We start from the raw sequence: 17,083 nt of genomic DNA on the forward strand, positions 1-17,083 counted from the left end.
GGGTTATAGAAAATTGACTTCCAATTTAGGGGGGGGGAGTCATATGAATATTAGAGACCCAAGGGGAGGATCAGGTAAACAATGATATGATTCAATCTCCGGCCATAAATATCGATCGGTTCTGAAATAAATCGGGATTGTCTTCTTTATTCTACGGCTGTGTAAAAAAATGTAAAGGCTAAAAATGGTTATTAATAAATGAGAAGAACAGTTGGAAACAATTCACGGCAGTTGCAGAGTGCGAAGTAGGAGAACCACTAAATCGCTGTAGAACTGATTTTGAGGTGGAGCAGAGACGCCTTACTTTGTTCCATCACTTTTTGGTGAACATTTTATGTGTGAAAGATTAATTTGTAACGTTCTCTGCTTTGTTTCAGGTTCAAACCACAGTGAAAAGACGTTAAAATTCTTGATCGATGAGTGGCAATGAGTAGCATGATGGCGGCAGATAATTCTTCTATTGCAGGTACGTCTTTGTGTGCTATTAGTTTGAGGATATTTGTCTTGGCACGTTTTGGATGAATAAGAATTCGTAATTCCCATTGCAGCCTCTACGAGAGACACAATAATAATAATTATAATAATAACAATAATAATAATTATAATAATAATAATTAAAATAATAATAATTATAATAAAGAGTATTTCTATAGCGCACAACTCCAATAAATTGCCCGTGGCGCTTTACAACAAATAAAAATAAATTATAAACAAACTACATTTACTAACCTTCACTAACAAACATTTTAAAAAGATGAGTTTTCAAAAAGCTTTTAAAAATGTCAACAGAAGAACTCCTACGTATTGAAAGAGGCAAAGAGTTCCACAATCTAGGAGCACATATTGCAAACGATCGATCTCCATAAGTTCGCATTTTTGAAGATGGCTCTACAAGGTCGCCATTACTAACAGATTGCAAAGAATAAGAGCTCCTACGATAAGTTAAAAGATCAGACAAACTACGGCGGGGCTTTACCATTAAGAGATTTATAAACTAAAAGAAGAATCTTAAAAACAATACGATGCCTAATGGGAAGCCAATTAGAAGCCAAACAAAAGGGAAAGGCGTCAGGTACAAATCAGTATTGGTTGGCCACTCAGATAAACAGGCGTGAGTTAGATGAAGCGCCTTACTCGAACGAAGATTCATTCAAGTAAGAAATCACAGATGCCCCTCTCCCCTCACACGTTGTTTTTGGGAAACTTGACAACATCGGACGAGAGGTTTCCTTGTACAATCGTGGCAAAAGCGGGTAGCAAACTGGAGAGAGATGTATAAAAAGTTTTTCGTCTTTTAGGCAGGGTCGTTAATTAGGAAAGACTAAGCTATGTTAGGATCGTAACAAATTATCTGTCAGAAAAATTGTAGAAATCTTGAAATCGAAGCTGATTTATTCCCCATTTTTCTTTTCTTAGATGTGGCAAACTTGAGTTCATCATTTGTTCACTGTTACTTTCCTGTCAGCAGTACTGTGTGGCTAACTATAGCCTATGTGGTTATAATCGTCCTCAGTTTCTTTGGTAACATCTGTATAATTTACATCGTGGTTTCTCGTAAAAAGATGAGGACTAACTTCAACTTTTTAATTGTTAATATGGCAGTTGGGGATCTCCTTGTTTCTCTCTTCATTATGCCGATTGGGGTGAGCAACAGTTGTCCAATTATTAAATGTTATTTCATCGTTTAGTTTCGTTACGAAAAACGCTCTTACTCACTCCTAGCATTTTAACACATTTTGTATTCCTACGCTATGAGCTCGGATTGTTGTTGAAAAACCTCTTTTGTGTACTTCCCTGTCTTTGCAGGTGAAATATTTGTACACTGGCTTGTCCTGGATCCCAGGGGCAGTGGGAAAGGTCACGTGTAAGTTCGTTGGGTTCTTGGGGAGTCAGTCCATTGGTGCGAGCATCATAACACTTGTCGTCATTACAGTGGATCGTTACTTCGCCATTCTTCATCCATTTCGAAGTGTTCGTTTCATTCGAAACACAAAACTAGTCACCTCTGTGATATGGATTTCGTCTTCCCTGTATTTTTTGCCGTATCTCCTGCTCTTTGATGTTGTAAAGAGTGCTGAAGGCTTCAACTGCGTGGCAGTTTGGAATTCCTTTACCTCAGACGGAAGTGTCCAGCCTTTCATCGCCAGAGCCTATTACATGACCATGTTCTTCATATTATATTTGGTTCCTCTTATTGTCATCGCATGGATCCATGTTCTTATTGGTCGACATCTTTGGTCACGCCAGATCCCAGGGGAGCCAACAGCCCATCAGAGACATCAGAATGAACTGTCAAAGCGCAAGGTACTGCGCATGATCACCATTGTGGCGGTGACGTTTGCGCTGTGTTGGTTGCCAGCTCACATCCTACATCTATCAGCTTACTATTTTACCAACACTTATGTAGCTTTGCTCAAGGTTGAATGCCTAGAATCCGGTTTATATTTTATATCTCACGCCAATAGTGCCATAAATCCTTGTCTGTTTATTGGCTTAAACCAAAAATTCAACTTTGAATTCAGTGAAGTTCTCAGATGTCTTTTCTGCCGAAATCCTGTTCCCGCGAGAAGAAGAAGAGAACCACCCGTTGTTCTAACTCGCATACGAAAGACTGTACGTCAATGTAGTGCCACTGTTATCCCTCTTCACGCTCAACAGCGCGCACGGTCTCAGAGCTGTGCGTTTTGATCTTTTCTTTCGAGTTAAACAAGGCGATAAAAACTTACCAAAACCATTGAAGATTGATATTTTAGAAATTTTATCATGTTCTCAGTAGTACTAGTATTATTCGACAAATAAAAAAAGGTCGTTAATGATAAGCCAACTTGGGGAAAAAGTTTCATAGAAATATTTCATAGTATATACAAAAAACTTACACGTTAAAGGACCACGTTCAACCACTGTGCTTTGCGCGCCGTTGTTATTGTTATCATCGGGAAATCATCAGTGTTTCTTAGAAACCATGCGTGGCTTTTGTCAATATTTTCATTGCAAAAGTGGAACAAGGTATTATCAACCAGAGTACAATTAAATGGAAGAGTACAATTAATGGAAGACGTTATCTGTCTGTTGCAAATAGCCAAACACAAAGTAGAAGAGTTTGTAAGACGGACAAACAGCTACCACGATACAATCAATTCACGGCTGATATATCAGACCCAGAAATTGTATATTCTTAAACAAATAAATTGAGAAATTAATGGTACTATTTCTGCAAAAACCTTTAAAGTCCTCGAAGACCCATATATTATTTGGTCTCGGTAATAATTGTATCATTTTGAATGTGTATAATGTAGCTCAGGCATACAGAAGTATAGTTAAGGAACCATCATTGTTAAAGTTTTCAGTGGAGTATATGAGATGATGTGTTTGGTTTTCTTTATGTAATTTTGCTCAGGAAATGTACGTATTGTAACTAATTGTAGAAAAACTTCAGTACCGTTGATGATGCAAGTACTGTAAAATTGAATCAGTAAGTGGTTCAACAATTTAAGTGTTTGTAAACAAACAAAAAAGCTGAAATAAACAATACTGTGCTCCCTAAATAGGCAAAGTTTCAAAAAGGTTTTCCTGTGACTTTTTGCTAGTAAAAACTCACCATTGACAACTGAAGCCTAATTTTTTTTTTGTTTCCTACTTCAGGTGAAGTTGTGCAAAACATATTTCCTGGAAAACGCCGAAAATTGCGTTTCTTCCATAATATGTTCCCTCTGAACATACATTCCTTCTCCAGAGATGCGTTGTGCCAGCAAAGATTTAAAAGTGACCCTAAGATATCTACATAGTATAGTATGTATTTGGAAAATACACAAAAGGTATAATTTGCCGAAATTCGGGACAAACGATTTTGGTTGTGTCACAATAAAGTTTACTTGACCTTCCTTTGACCTTTTAACTCCCACGATCTGATTTTTAATCCTCCCCTCTGGCTGGTATACATTTCCTTGCAAATTAATTATGAGAATTTAGTGTTCAATCAAGGCAACAACTTCTACCTGACAAGTTTGAGTATTCTCATTACCTGTTTGCTAAATAATGAATGGATATTATAGGGAGAAGTTACATGTTAATCACTTCTGGGAGTTAAAGGAATAAAGCTTTGTTTTACTAACAATCCCCCCTCATTAGCGACTGATATACCCCCCGATCCCCAAGAGCTCCACGTGATCTGCCCCCAAAATCTTCCAACTCCCTTTTTCCTATCGACTCTGAGAATTTATGAAATGAATCTAATCTATTTGATAATAAAAATTAACGGTAAAAAACTACGACGTTTCGAAGTCTGCATGACCTCATTATCAAGTAAAATGTTAAAACTGATGTAAAATTGTAGCTCAGAGATTATATACAAATAAAATGTGATAACTTCATTAGAATAATGAGCGTTCATTGTTATTGGTGTTTAGCATGTCAGATCGTGCAGTATATGTTTAAATAAATACTTTTGCACGTATTGAGTCAGACTGCGTGTTTAGCTTTGGTTTTTGTTCGCGAATGAATAACATTTCGTGAATTAGGCAGTCCATTTTCCCGCGGCATTTCTTGAGAACGGAAAACATTTCCTCTAGGCTAGTGGACGCTACACTGTGGGCTTCTTTCAGATGCTTGCCAATGACAGAGGCTTTATGTTCTTCTATGCGTTGATGAAGATGGCGTGTGGTATAACCGATATAATCCGCATCGCACGAATCACATTTAAAAGTGTAAACAACGCATTGGTGGTTAATTAAAGCGGGCTTCTCTTCTTGTATCTTGAGCTTTCCCTCGATCTTACGACTCGTGAAAACTGGTTGTAAACCCCAACTGAACTTGACGCAGCTACACAAAAACCTGTCAGAATAACTTTACCATTTAAAGACCAAAAATCGGCCGACACAGTAAGACATCAGCTGAAAGATCTTGGCCGGAAAATCGGAACTGACCTACAACCAGTTTTCACGAGTCGTAAGATCGAGGGAAAGCTCAAGATACAAGAAGAGAAGCCCGCTTTAATTAACCACCAATGCGTTGTTTACACTTTTAAATGTGATTCGTGCGATGCGGATTATATCGGTTATACCACACGCCATCTTCATCAACGCATAGAAGAACATAAAGCCTCTGTCATTGGCAAGCATCTGAAAGAAGCCCACAGTGTAGCGTCCACTAGCCTAGAGGAAATGTTTTCCGTTCTCAAGAAATGCCGCGGGAAAATGGACTGCCTAATTCACGAAATGTTATTCATTCGCGAACAAAAACCAAAGCTAAACACGCAGTCTGACTCAATACGTGCAAAAGTATTTATTTAAACATATACTGCACGATCTGACATGCTAAACACCAATAACAATGAACGCTCATTATTCTAATGAAGTTATCACATTTTATTTGTATATAATCTCTGAGCTACAATTTTACATCAGTTTTAACATTTTACTTGATAATGAGGTCATGCAGACTTCGAAACGTCGTAGTTTTTTACCGTTAATTTTTATTATCAAATGTATTTCTAAACATTCTCTGATTAGAATCTAATCTAATCTTATTTAAAAAACCACTAGGCGACTGATGTCGTAGTATTTTCGTGTTTTAACGTTACAATGAGTCAAATATAAGAAACTGAGCCTGTACTCATCCCCCAATCTGCCCACAAAATCAATGATGGTTGATTATCTAATGCTATGAATCTATTTGGTAGAACTTAGTGCCGAGAACGTGTTTCTTTTGGTGTAATTCAATTGATATATGTCCTATTCCGTTTTATGTTTTGGAGCCTCTGATACAACAGATCCTTGTGCACCAGTAAGACAGTTTTTCTCAGAAATTGGAAGAGAAAACTGTGAGTTTTTCTTTACGGCGACTGAAATACCAACGCGCATGCCCCTCTCATCCTCAGAATCACTCGTACACGCAACCAACCAAGGTGAATACGGTGGCGATTTATTAAGCTGTTGTTGCAAGTTATTAAGTGGCGATCGCGATAGATACTTTCCTCTATCACGCAACAACTAACACACACTTCCTATGGGTAAACAAGTACTTTATTGTGGGTAAGCGTAGCGGGAACCGCCCTTGCGAAATATCTTAAGTGTCAGCTTTTAGGCTCTATTCTTCGTAATTGTGTTTACAGATCGGAGTCCATTTCTATATGATTTCTAGTGAAGGAAATCCCAATAAATCTAGCAACTCTCCTACAGTCGCAGACTCGTGAAGGAAAGAAACCAGAGGCAAGTTTCTGTCTACGCGTCCTCTTCTTAAGTGGCGATGGAACGGACGTCCTTTACGTACTTTCAATGTAGGCGCGGGTACTGTGACAGACCACTTAAAACCTTCGATCGCTTCTTTGCACTCCTTTGAGAAATCTGAAAACAACGCAGGGCAGATGTCTTGTCCAGTTGTTGAACTGATGGGTACGATCAAGATGTGCGGCAGGTAATCAAGATGCATATGAAGCTGAAGAAGCCTTGCGTTGACTAAACGCAGCTGCGGATATTTCCCAAAACCGTCTGGGCTTTTTCCCAGAATTCCAAGATGTCAAGAACCTTCCAAGAACCAATCCACCTTCCAAGAACCAATCCAACCTTCCAAGAACCAATCCACAATGACATACCTTCCCTTCCCCTTATCATCTTTGTACCAACCAATTGCGTCAGCTGTTCCGTACCAGTAATACACTTTCGTTGACGTTTTTTCAGAAGCGTAGCCATACAGAGGAAAACGGCTGTCGAGAAGATTTATACGAAAGGCCTTGGAGATTTCCCGCAAGACATAAAACTCAGCACAATCGTCCAATTTATTTCCCCCTTTTTTTGAGAACTGAAGTTTTACCATCCTCAATATATTTATGTAATCAGCGAGATAAGTTTCCCAAGCAATACCACCAGCATTTCCAGAGCGACATTCGCCTCCTCTCCTAAATTGTGGCGGATCAGGTTTATTCTGAAACTCTCGGAACTTTCTCCTGACACTGTCGTCCATCTACGACACAAGGAACTACCTTAAGCAATGAAATTCGAAATTCCAAAGAAGGCTGGGAAGTTCTTGGGGGAAGTTCTAGTAAACCATGATTTTTCATCTTCTTAAATCGGTTGTTCGGAGATGAAGGGCTTTTAGTTGTGGGACCATGATGTGGTACTGAAGGCCTAGGAACCGTGTACAATTCGTTTAATGTTTCCAAAAGCAATTTCTAAAAAAAAAATTGCTGCAGGGTAATCGTCACAATTGCTTTTCGGCTTAGAAATGTTTGATAACCAACTTGAAAGTAGTATCAGCAGTAGAAGTTTTGTTTTTTAAATCGATTTTTTTTTTCTGTAGGTAAATATGATGAAATTGAAGGCATAGAAGGTATAGGTGGACGTTCCCAATCAGTTTTTTTTTTTTTTGTTAGCCATGATCATTGTTTTCATCGATATCATTGTCGTTTTCATTTTCATTTTCATTTCAGTCTCCATTGTCTCATTTGCACTCTGATTAGTGGAGGGGGGTAGGGAGCGGGAGAAAGCGGGGTGCAGGGTCTATCTGAGGGGGGAGAAGCGGGAGCAGAAATTAAAAAGTCACTTGTTTCTTATCTATTACAGTCTTATCTATTCAGTCAAAAACCAGTACCCAGCAAAGTCTTTTTACTTCCATTTAACGTCGATCGAAGCGCAAAATAAAAATTATATGCGAGAATGTGTTACGGAAAGTGGGAGGCTGTGACCCCCTGTCCCCCTCCGATCAATTTTTATAGTTAAACAAGAGGGCAGAAATTCAGAGTGGGAACGGGGCACAAATCCTGCTTCCTTGTCATGATTTTTAACACTTAACCTAGCCTCATTCCATATTATTTAAGGTTGAGATGTCTGGAATTAGCTCCTACTTATTCAAACTAAACCTACCTTCCCTTTCCCGGTTTCCTTTCCCGGTCAGCCTCATTGCGTTTTAATGAAAAACATGATTGTGCTCCCGTCAAGCCTTGCGGGTGTGTCAAAGAAAAGTGAACTCCGTGGTTCTTCATATTACTGATTCATAATACTCCTTACCACATGTTGTGTTGCTTATATGCACGATAATACCATAACAAATTATATGTACCTTCAGTGAGTGCTAGGAACTTGCATGTTGCGTTTAAATTATGAAATTAAGGCAAATGTATACCCATTTATCTGTGTGAATTGTTGTCTTCCGTCCCATAAGTCCAATTGAAAGTGAAATAGCGGACAGTTTAGGCTCATCTATGCTAATTCCTGGGAAGGTTTAACCGAGGCTTATCCAGCCTGCACTATTCTATCCTTACCCCATTCGTTGGAAGCATCAACTTACCTCTTGGAAGAAACAGATCACATGCCAGTCGGTTGACTGTAAAGCCTCGAGACTCGATCCACGGCTTTTTTAACTTTCAAGATCGATAGTTCTTTCTCTGCGATTCTATGCTTACAGACATCGAGCTCATTGTACTGTACATTGGGTCTGAATGCATCGCGAACATCCTTGAGCAAATTTTCCGGCATCGTTTTCTGATGGTTTGTTTAAGAAACTTGCGCCCTTCGGCTTAGCTCCAACTCTCCAAGATGGCTATCTATGACGTGTTATGGTAATTGTCAGTATGATTTTCAGCATGATTGGTTTAAAGATAAAAATATCTCAGTGTGCCGTGAATGATGACTTGTTCATAATCATACCCGTGGACAAAAAAAGTCACAATCGACTCTAGTCAAACCATAGTTAGTAGAGCGAATTTAGTCACCATTTTTTTTGCCTTTGGTCATTCCAACCGAGTTTCAGTATCTTACAAAGCTTTTCGAGGCTGCCATCTTGGTATCTTGGAAGTAAGATCGAGGAAAAGAAGTGAAGAAATATTTGAAGATGGAATACAGTAACCGGATGAACCTCTTAGTATTTAGTACATCAGTTCGCGAAAGACACACTCTCTGAAATCTCAGTTAATAGAGTATGTCGACATCTTGTGCGAGTCTGTTTTTTAAAAAGATTCGGTTAGCGATTAATCGAAATAATTGCTAAACCGTTGAGTGGGAACTATCATCTACCAGGGAATGAATGTCTTCTCGGAGGTTCAGAGGAATATGAACCTCAAGTGACAGAATCCATCTCACAAAGGGAACGTAGAAAACGTCCAACGGACACAAACTATCTCTATAGACTCGTTGAGGAGCAATTCTGGTTGTCTTTGGACAAATAAGACCTCCAAAATTCGTTTTACAAGAGGAGAGAATTGCAAGTGGTGAAAATGAATTTGCATTCACTTAGCCTTAATTTCATGGAGCTGTGCCTTGATCGACCAATCTGATTCTTGATGAAATATATGTTACGGTCGTTGACTTAATGAAAAAGTTTCCTGCAAAACGTGCGAATTTTCAAAAACAGTTTTTCTTTCGCAGCCTCCGAGTTGGTGCACTGACTTTTGTTATTTTACATACATTACTGATCTCACTTGAAAATCAAATTTAAAGCCATTGAGCTGTAACAGTGATCAAAACCTAAGAGAACAAATAATACTATTTCAGGTCGCTCTGCGATGAACAAACTCCAGTCGTGTTAAAACTCATCACGTTTTTTTTTTTGTTTGTTTCCTTTACCGTTTCTCTTTCTCGCAGAAAAATCATGATCACTTTTTTCGATCACGTCTGTGAGCTTTTCAGAACGTTTGAATCGCGTTTGCACGCAATTTTAAGTTATTTATAGTGACAACCGTGACCGTGTCTAGCGATTAGTTTATCAAAATATGATACAATAGGTCACTTTTATGAGCGCCTCAGTTCTAACTACAGTCGTATTTTAAATTTCCCTCGGATTTACTTTGATGTTTATGTGCACTACTCAAATACGTCAGTTATGCATACACAATGCTATGTGTGGCTTTAAACTTCAGATTGTCCTGTTTTCCTCTGTATTTCGAACTTGAAGGTCTCAACTGAGCTGAACGACTGAACATATAAACAAGTACACTGCTGAGCATTTTACGCTTCGCTAAAGTGGTTTAATGTTTTAAACATTTCAAAACTCAGATATACTTCACTTTTGATGTAAATGAATTATCAATGGAAAGAATCAATTATTTGCATTCTTTTTTTTTTGGCTCAGATTTTCTCTGGGGGGGTTAGGGGGGGTTAGGGGGGTTAACGTGAAAATACTCTCGGAGGAATCTTGACATTTTCTCAATCAATTTTCCATCAAATCCAGAATCAAGAACATGGTCATGAAATAGGCTCTACCGATGATGGAAACTTTTGTATGAGGAAAAAGAATTCTGCAAATTTTCAATTACTAGACACTAATGGCTTATCCATCTTTTCGTTATGTTCATGTAGACAAGTAAAGAAGTTTATTTGATTTTGAATGGCTACAACAAAGCTTTCAAAGACACCAAGGGCAAAGAATCTCTTTCATCGAGTAGTGCAGAGCTACCAGACACTGTTGACTAGAGAAAAAAAGGTTATGAAACTTAGGTTAAGAATCAGGGTCAGTGTGGATCATGTTGGGCCTTCATTCAAAGACCAAGAAATACAGCAAGAAATACATGGAAGATGAGACCCATATCACAGAAGTGACTACTTTTGTGTTTCGAATTAAAACGAATATCTCGAAGTGGATGAAGAATGGCTAAGTAACGATCGGCTGTAATGAAAACAAGAGTTATGATGCTAGCGGCAATAGACAACCACGCCCCCCCCCCCCTCACTACTCCTAAGAAATTAACGCTCTTGCACGTGACTTTTCCCACTGCCCCTGGGATCCAGGACAAGCCAGTGTACAAAATTTCACCCACAAGGACAGGGAAATACACCAGACACACGACTATTTAACTGACAACTGATAAATGGCCGAAATTTTAACTGACAACTGATATTTGTACCCCCCATCTTAATCGACCCCGACTTTCTCTGTCCGACCTCGTAGCTTAGTCGGCAGAGTAACTGTAGATCTAATCCCAAGGTCGTGGGTTCGATTCCCACCGAAGTCACAAGAATTATTTCTTTACCTCGTTTGGGTCCCTGATACCCTTTACAAGGGCTAACGTTCAGTGGGTTTTTCATGGGTTTCATTCAGCACTTTAATTTACGCTTCAGAGTTAATTCTCTGGTCCATCATTTGTGTTCACAGTACTACGCGGCACAACATTTATATATGTACCATTATTTAAGTCAGTTACGACGCTTCTGAACACAAACATATACAACGCATGTATAGCGCACATGTAACGTAAACTTGAAAATTAAGCCGAAAACTGATACAATAGCTGCTTTTTCTCAGTTCTGGAATGAAACAAGATCTTTCAAATGACTTCCAGTCATTGTTTTAACTCAGTTACGACTCTTCTGAACACAAACTTTTGTTTGCCCGTGCGCAACATTCCTTCGCAACCACTTAACGGGTCAAAATGTTGGAAAGAAGATCATCAGAAAGAGAACAAACTTATGAAAAGTCCTCTTGCATAATATATTGGTTTTATGTTTTGTTTCACAAAGCTTCGATTGCGATTGGCTCCGATGAAATGATCGGAAAGGAACGTTCTTTTGTCTACTTTTCAACTAGGTTATTAGAGAAAGCGTACCTAAGAAATCCAAGCGAAAATGGGCGCGAACTGACCGCCCAGATCTAGAAACCGTAATTGGGGTAATATCTTCATCCTATTGGTCAGAAAAGTCGTTTTCTGAGTCCGTGTCATATTCGTCGGCATGTGTTCACACCTCAGCAACTGCCACTTCAACGATACAGTCGTCAACAAATGTGATATCTGTCACATTCCCACCTTCCGAAGTAGCTTGAACAGCTCCTTTGTCGCTGCTGAACCCTACTGACTGATCTCCCGAGTTAAAATCGTTACCTAGTCCCGACAACAAGTCCACTTTGGTGGAATCCTGTTGCTTCGTATAGACAGCCGGTGTAAGGCCCCTGCCCCGTCCTTGGTAGTTTCCTCCCGAACTGTCCTTTGTCTCAAGGGACGATACTTCCCCACAAATTCTTTCATAGCACTTTCAATTTCGGGGTCGATCCCTACTGAAGGTAGAGGTCACATAAAGTTTACATTTGCAAACTCCGTGCTGGTCTGAGGGACAGGATAGTAGGATTTTTCATGAGTAAAATAATTGGCTGCCCATTTCGTTACTCTCTTCAACGACTCCTTGGTAATTAATCCAAAGTCTTGGGAATACTGTAATGCGGTGAAGGTCTCATGCTTAAAATGTGAAACTGCATGTAGATTCTTCACAACAGTTGTGAGTAATGTGCTAAATTCAATGTCTTGGAGATAATCGTCGTTAATTGAAGCTCTGCTGTTGTGCAGGGGGCGCATTTCTTCTCCGACAAGTTTAAGTGAGACTTGAGTTTTAAGAGACACAGTTCCTTTAGAGGGGGACATGGGGGTTTACAGTATTGCGGTATTGGGCTTTTTTTTCATGCGGTATTTCGGTAATTTAAATTTTAACGTGCGGTATTGCAGTATTGTCTAGCCTTGAGGTATGCGGTATTTCATGACGGTATTCGGTGAAATATGATTGTTTACGGTATTGCGGTAGAGTTTTTTGCGTTTTCCTTTCGATATAATACGAAAAACAAAACACAGTAAGACATAAAGGTCAATAAAAGTTAATATTTAGAAGTCTTTAGACATAATGGTAAATTATTACACCATTTGTGGGTCCTTTTGTGACAGTTAACAATGCTATTGTTGTTGCATCCAATGACAATGGTATTCTACCAGAATTCCTACACCAGAGAGAGTGTGTCGCATTAGACAACCCGGTCACCATCACTTCTGCGCAACATGCAGGTGCCAAGGCCACCGAAACAGTGGATGCCCCAACAGCAGAAGATGATACAGCAGATGAGGAATTGGTGGATGAGTTCGATCTTAGAAGTGATGAGGAAATTGAGGAAACTACTTATGAAAGTGCGCCAGTACTTCAAGGAACTCTTCATGGGGAAATCGGGAGCGCAGCAAACTTCCTCATTGGTGCACGATCTCGATTTAGCAGAGTTATTCGATTTAATAATAGTTAATTGTACTGAAAGACGGTTGCATTTGTCCGATGCTGCTACGGATAGACTGGCCTACACTTGACCAGAAATTGGGCGATATGCGTGATGACGTGTTTTGACTATCATTACCACTACTACCAGAAGCCTTTACGATTTTCCTGTTTTGTGCAAGTTAGAGCATTAAATTTGTTATATAACGCTTTGGAATTAACAAAATTGATATGAAAGGGAAAACTAAATGTATTCAAGTAGTAGTAGTAGTTGTAGACAGTTCACAGTCCCCTATTTTTCCGTAAGACCGTCGAGATCGAGCGCTTTGCGTTGTGCTATTAGAGCGACTAAATACAGGAATGGCTCGGACCTGTAATTGGATGATAAAAAGTAAAAGTTAATAAGTCATATCTTAACTCCTTGCACGTGAGTATTTCCTTTTTTCAGGTATAGTAGAGTTGTTCAAAATTACCAAGCGAAATTAAAGTAATCCGCGACTTTCTTCCTTTTGGTGTTGTGCAAAAATAGACGGGGAGCCCGATGAATGGATTTGTCTTTCATGTGAACAATTTTCCCAGAACGTCAATGTTCCACGAAGAAAACTCCCTCGATTGCGGCCAAGCCACATTTCCCCAGCAGAGCATACTGTAAATTAAAAATATCGGTCGAGGCGTCACGTAACATTGCGTGATTTTCGAAACGTGACATGCAGTTGCTGCATTAAACTTTAGACATCACATGGCCTTGTATTAATTTATGAGGGCTCCATTCACAAGCATTGTAATGTTCAACTTAAGAAGAACTTAATAAAAAGCTCATTCGATTTTATTTCAGTTTAAAATTCATTTCGCCAAAAAGAAAAAAAAAAAGGAAAATTAATAAACGCATGAGTCGGAGCCATTCCTGCCAGCGGTGAAATACAGGAATGGCTCTAGTCTCTAGTCGTCCACCTGAACTGAGTCTGCACTGACTAAATGAGTTTAGTCAGCGGAACGAGTCAGCAGATGACTTAGTCCTCTCCGGAATATCGCTGAACTAGAAAGGTCTCCCTTTCGTTATGTGGGTTACACCATCTCTTGTTTGACACATTGGAGTTTTCAGTCGCATTGATATTTCACTGTTCCGCTTGGAGACACACCGTTAAACAATACTCACGTGCAAGGAGTTAAGATGTAACTTATTAACTTTTACAAACTTTTACTATTTTTATCATCCAATTACAGGTCGTAGCCATTCCTGTATTTAGTCGCTGGCGGCCATCTTGGTTTCATATGTACCCAGGGAGCAGGTGTCGGAGATTTTAGGAGGTAACGCAAAGTCTTCCATCCCGACGGTCTCACCGAAAAATAGGGAACTGTGAACAGTCTAAACCGGTTGTAGTAATAATGACGCCATCAAGCAAATGCCCTTTAGAAAACCGTTTTAAGGTAAGAGAATTGTTATTCACTATTAGGACTGTATTAGGGATCACACCTCTCTTCACGTTTTCCGTTTGGTATACTCCTACCAAAAGGTTGACCGAATGAAGTTTACTTTTCAGTGAAAATTTGCGAACTGCCAAAATATTTAAAAAATAAACATCTTTATGCATAAATGCCGGAGATAATGAAACGCGCTAGATGGAAGCAACCATATGTATGCGGAACCGATTATAAATGTAGTTAAAATATGCGGTATCGGTATTAAGTCGATTTGCGACGCGTTATTTTGGTATTTGCCATTTTTTCGCATGGTATTGCGGTATTGGGTACCCCCCAATGTCCCCCTCGGAAAGGACTAAAACAAGGAGGACAATTCACAGTTTCAGATATAAATCAAACAGAAATCTCGTCACTTACATATGTATCTTCAATAAACTCTGCGCAATTCACAGTTTCGGACATCAACTAAACAGGAATCTCATCACTCATCTTTAATGAAATTTGTAATTATTACCGGCAATTGAAGACACGATTATTATCGTGCCTAGCTCCTCAGTTGATCGGAAGTCACGCAACAAAATAACGCAACTTTTGGTAAAATAAAAAATTCCTAGAAATTTAATGAAAAAATAAAACTAGAAAGTAACAAAATAAAATGAAATTAAAATTGAAACGGTAATAAGGTGAGGTGATAATACAATATAAGATACATAAATTCATACTTTCTTATTCTACCACTAATTACTAGTACCTAGTTCTTATTAACCGAGCGGGAGGTCTGTATGGGAGAATCTTGACCGAGGTCGCCAGTACAGACCTCACAGCGTTCGGTCTGTACCAGCGAGCGAGGTCAAGATTCTCTCTTACAGACCGACCTAGCTCGGTTAATAAGATGTTTATTACATGGCTGTGTCTTATATGCCAATTTTTTATTTTCTTTGTACCTTTTTTTCTAGACCGGTCTAGATGCCGGCCTAGATGGGAAAACCTAGACCGCTTTCAATATTAATTTCAGCCAATCAAATTCGTAACTTCGGTAGTTCCCAATCCTTGTGAGACACAGCCATATAATAAAAACAGATAATATATTATTGCGTAAACAATGGGCGAGAAAGCGACCATAGCGCGTTTGCTTTTAATGTTGTAAAAAAATAAATGAATAAATAAATAAATCCACGTATATTTGCAGTAAACACGTACAGGCATCGAACATATAAAGTTGCGTACAGTTAAACCGAATTTACTCTCTTAACGCCCAGAGTACATTATTTCCGCGACACGTCCGTGTCACATGTACTTGACAATAATGTAAGCTTAATCATTGTTCAGTTGATTAAACCAGACGTGGTTTATAATATACATTCTCGATTTATTACACATATTTTCTAAGTTAATACCACTGTTTACTTGCTCATGGACCTGGAAACGTGTGGTTATTCACTCAGTAAAAGGATCATTAATTTTTTTCTTGATTATTAACACAAAGGACGTAAAGACAGCAGAGTGACAATAACTCTCAAAAAAGAAACAACAACTCATGTAAATTTAAACTCAAAGTTGTTGTTTCTTTTTTGAGAATTATTGACACAATGTTTACCTCATTTTCGCGTTATGATATTTTCGCGTTATGATTGTTCGCGACACTTATTTTTCGTGTCGCGTTAATGTCTCGATAATTTCTAATTTATCGATTCACGTATGACCATGTCAAATGTCCTGTGTGTTTTCGTGACGCCTAAACAACATACGTACTTTAAAGGCATGTCCGCTGAAGACCCCCACACTCCGCCCGGGGTCCCGCCCGGGCATTAATTTTTCCAGTTGGCATCATCTCATGTCTCGTGTGGAATATTTCAGTTAAATATGGTCATGTCCGCGTAGTGATGGGTATTTGCGAGAGCTATTCAGCCTATTCAAAGGTCAGACGTGAATCATCTTCAAAGGTTAAACGATCGTTTTATTCTTAGCTTAATGGTTAACGCCGGGTTAAGGTCACTTTATTTTCAAGTAAAAAACGGTCTGACAAAATACAGAGACTTTGCATGTTTGGAGTATGATACGTATTGAAATATGGCCTAACAAACATAGATCAGAGAAAATTCAAGCATCTTTAAGAAATATTGTCATTTCTAGATCAGAACATCATCATTTGTGCTCTATGATGGGTACAAGGTTTTCATCTATTACTTTACTTTATTTTGCTAAACCGCTAGGCGTTTGAAGTGCTAATCGGATGCCTTCTTCGTGAATTTTGTAAGCTATGAGTCGAGGTATTTCTAGATAATGACACTAATTTGGCTTTGATGTTTCATTTTCACTCACCTAATACAAAATAAAGGCCTTATGTCAAGAATTTGGTCAGTCTATAGTATGAATTATGCTTAAAACTCCATTTTGCTTGGCCTTAGAGGAGCATAGAGAGTTTGTGCCAAAAACCTAACAAACCTCAATTAGCCAAATTTTTCTCAACCGATTTTGATAAATGGGTCACTAAAGTACATACTGGATTTGGTATGAAAGTTATGCAAGAAGGCAGGTGAGTGTAATGGTTTTTTGAAAAATGGCAATTTTGGGTAATGAGTTTGACCTCAAATTTGACCTAACTTTAGCCCCAGGGCCCCTCTCTGTCTAATCACTTGAGAACAAAGTTATATTTAATAGGAAGTAAAAGCTCCACTATATAGTAGAGTCCATGGTCAAATTTGTTTGGCAGC

At 38.8% G+C, this 17,083-nt stretch overlaps 1 protein-coding gene and 1 pseudogene across 1 annotated transcript in view; one reads left to right on the top strand and one right to left on the bottom strand.

The window, feature by feature from the left end:
- LOC148722027 (substance-P receptor-like) overlaps window positions 1-3,566 on the top strand; it is an 8,020-nt gene extending 4,454 nt beyond the window's left edge. The window contains exons 2-4 of the mRNA XM_088737163.1: window positions 378-466; window positions 1,417-1,643; window positions 1,807-3,566. Of these exons, the coding sequence (XP_088593289.1) occupies window positions 427-466; window positions 1,417-1,643; window positions 1,807-2,688 (1,149 nt within the window). The 5' untranslated portion in view covers window positions 378-426 and the 3' untranslated portion in view covers window positions 2,689-3,566. The remainder of the gene's footprint in view (window positions 1-377; window positions 467-1,416; window positions 1,644-1,806) is intronic.
- Window positions 3,567-4,968: 1,402 nt separating this feature from the next.
- Window positions 4,969-8,524, bottom strand: LOC111329723 (uncharacterized; annotated as a pseudogene).
- Between the last annotated feature and the right edge of the window lie 8,559 nt (window positions 8,525-17,083).

This window comes from Stylophora pistillata, chromosome 10 (assembly GCF_964205215.1).
Source record: "Stylophora pistillata chromosome 10, jaStyPist1.2, whole genome shotgun sequence".
In the NCBI taxonomy this organism is placed as follows: domain Eukaryota; kingdom Metazoa; phylum Cnidaria; class Anthozoa; order Scleractinia; family Pocilloporidae; genus Stylophora; species Stylophora pistillata.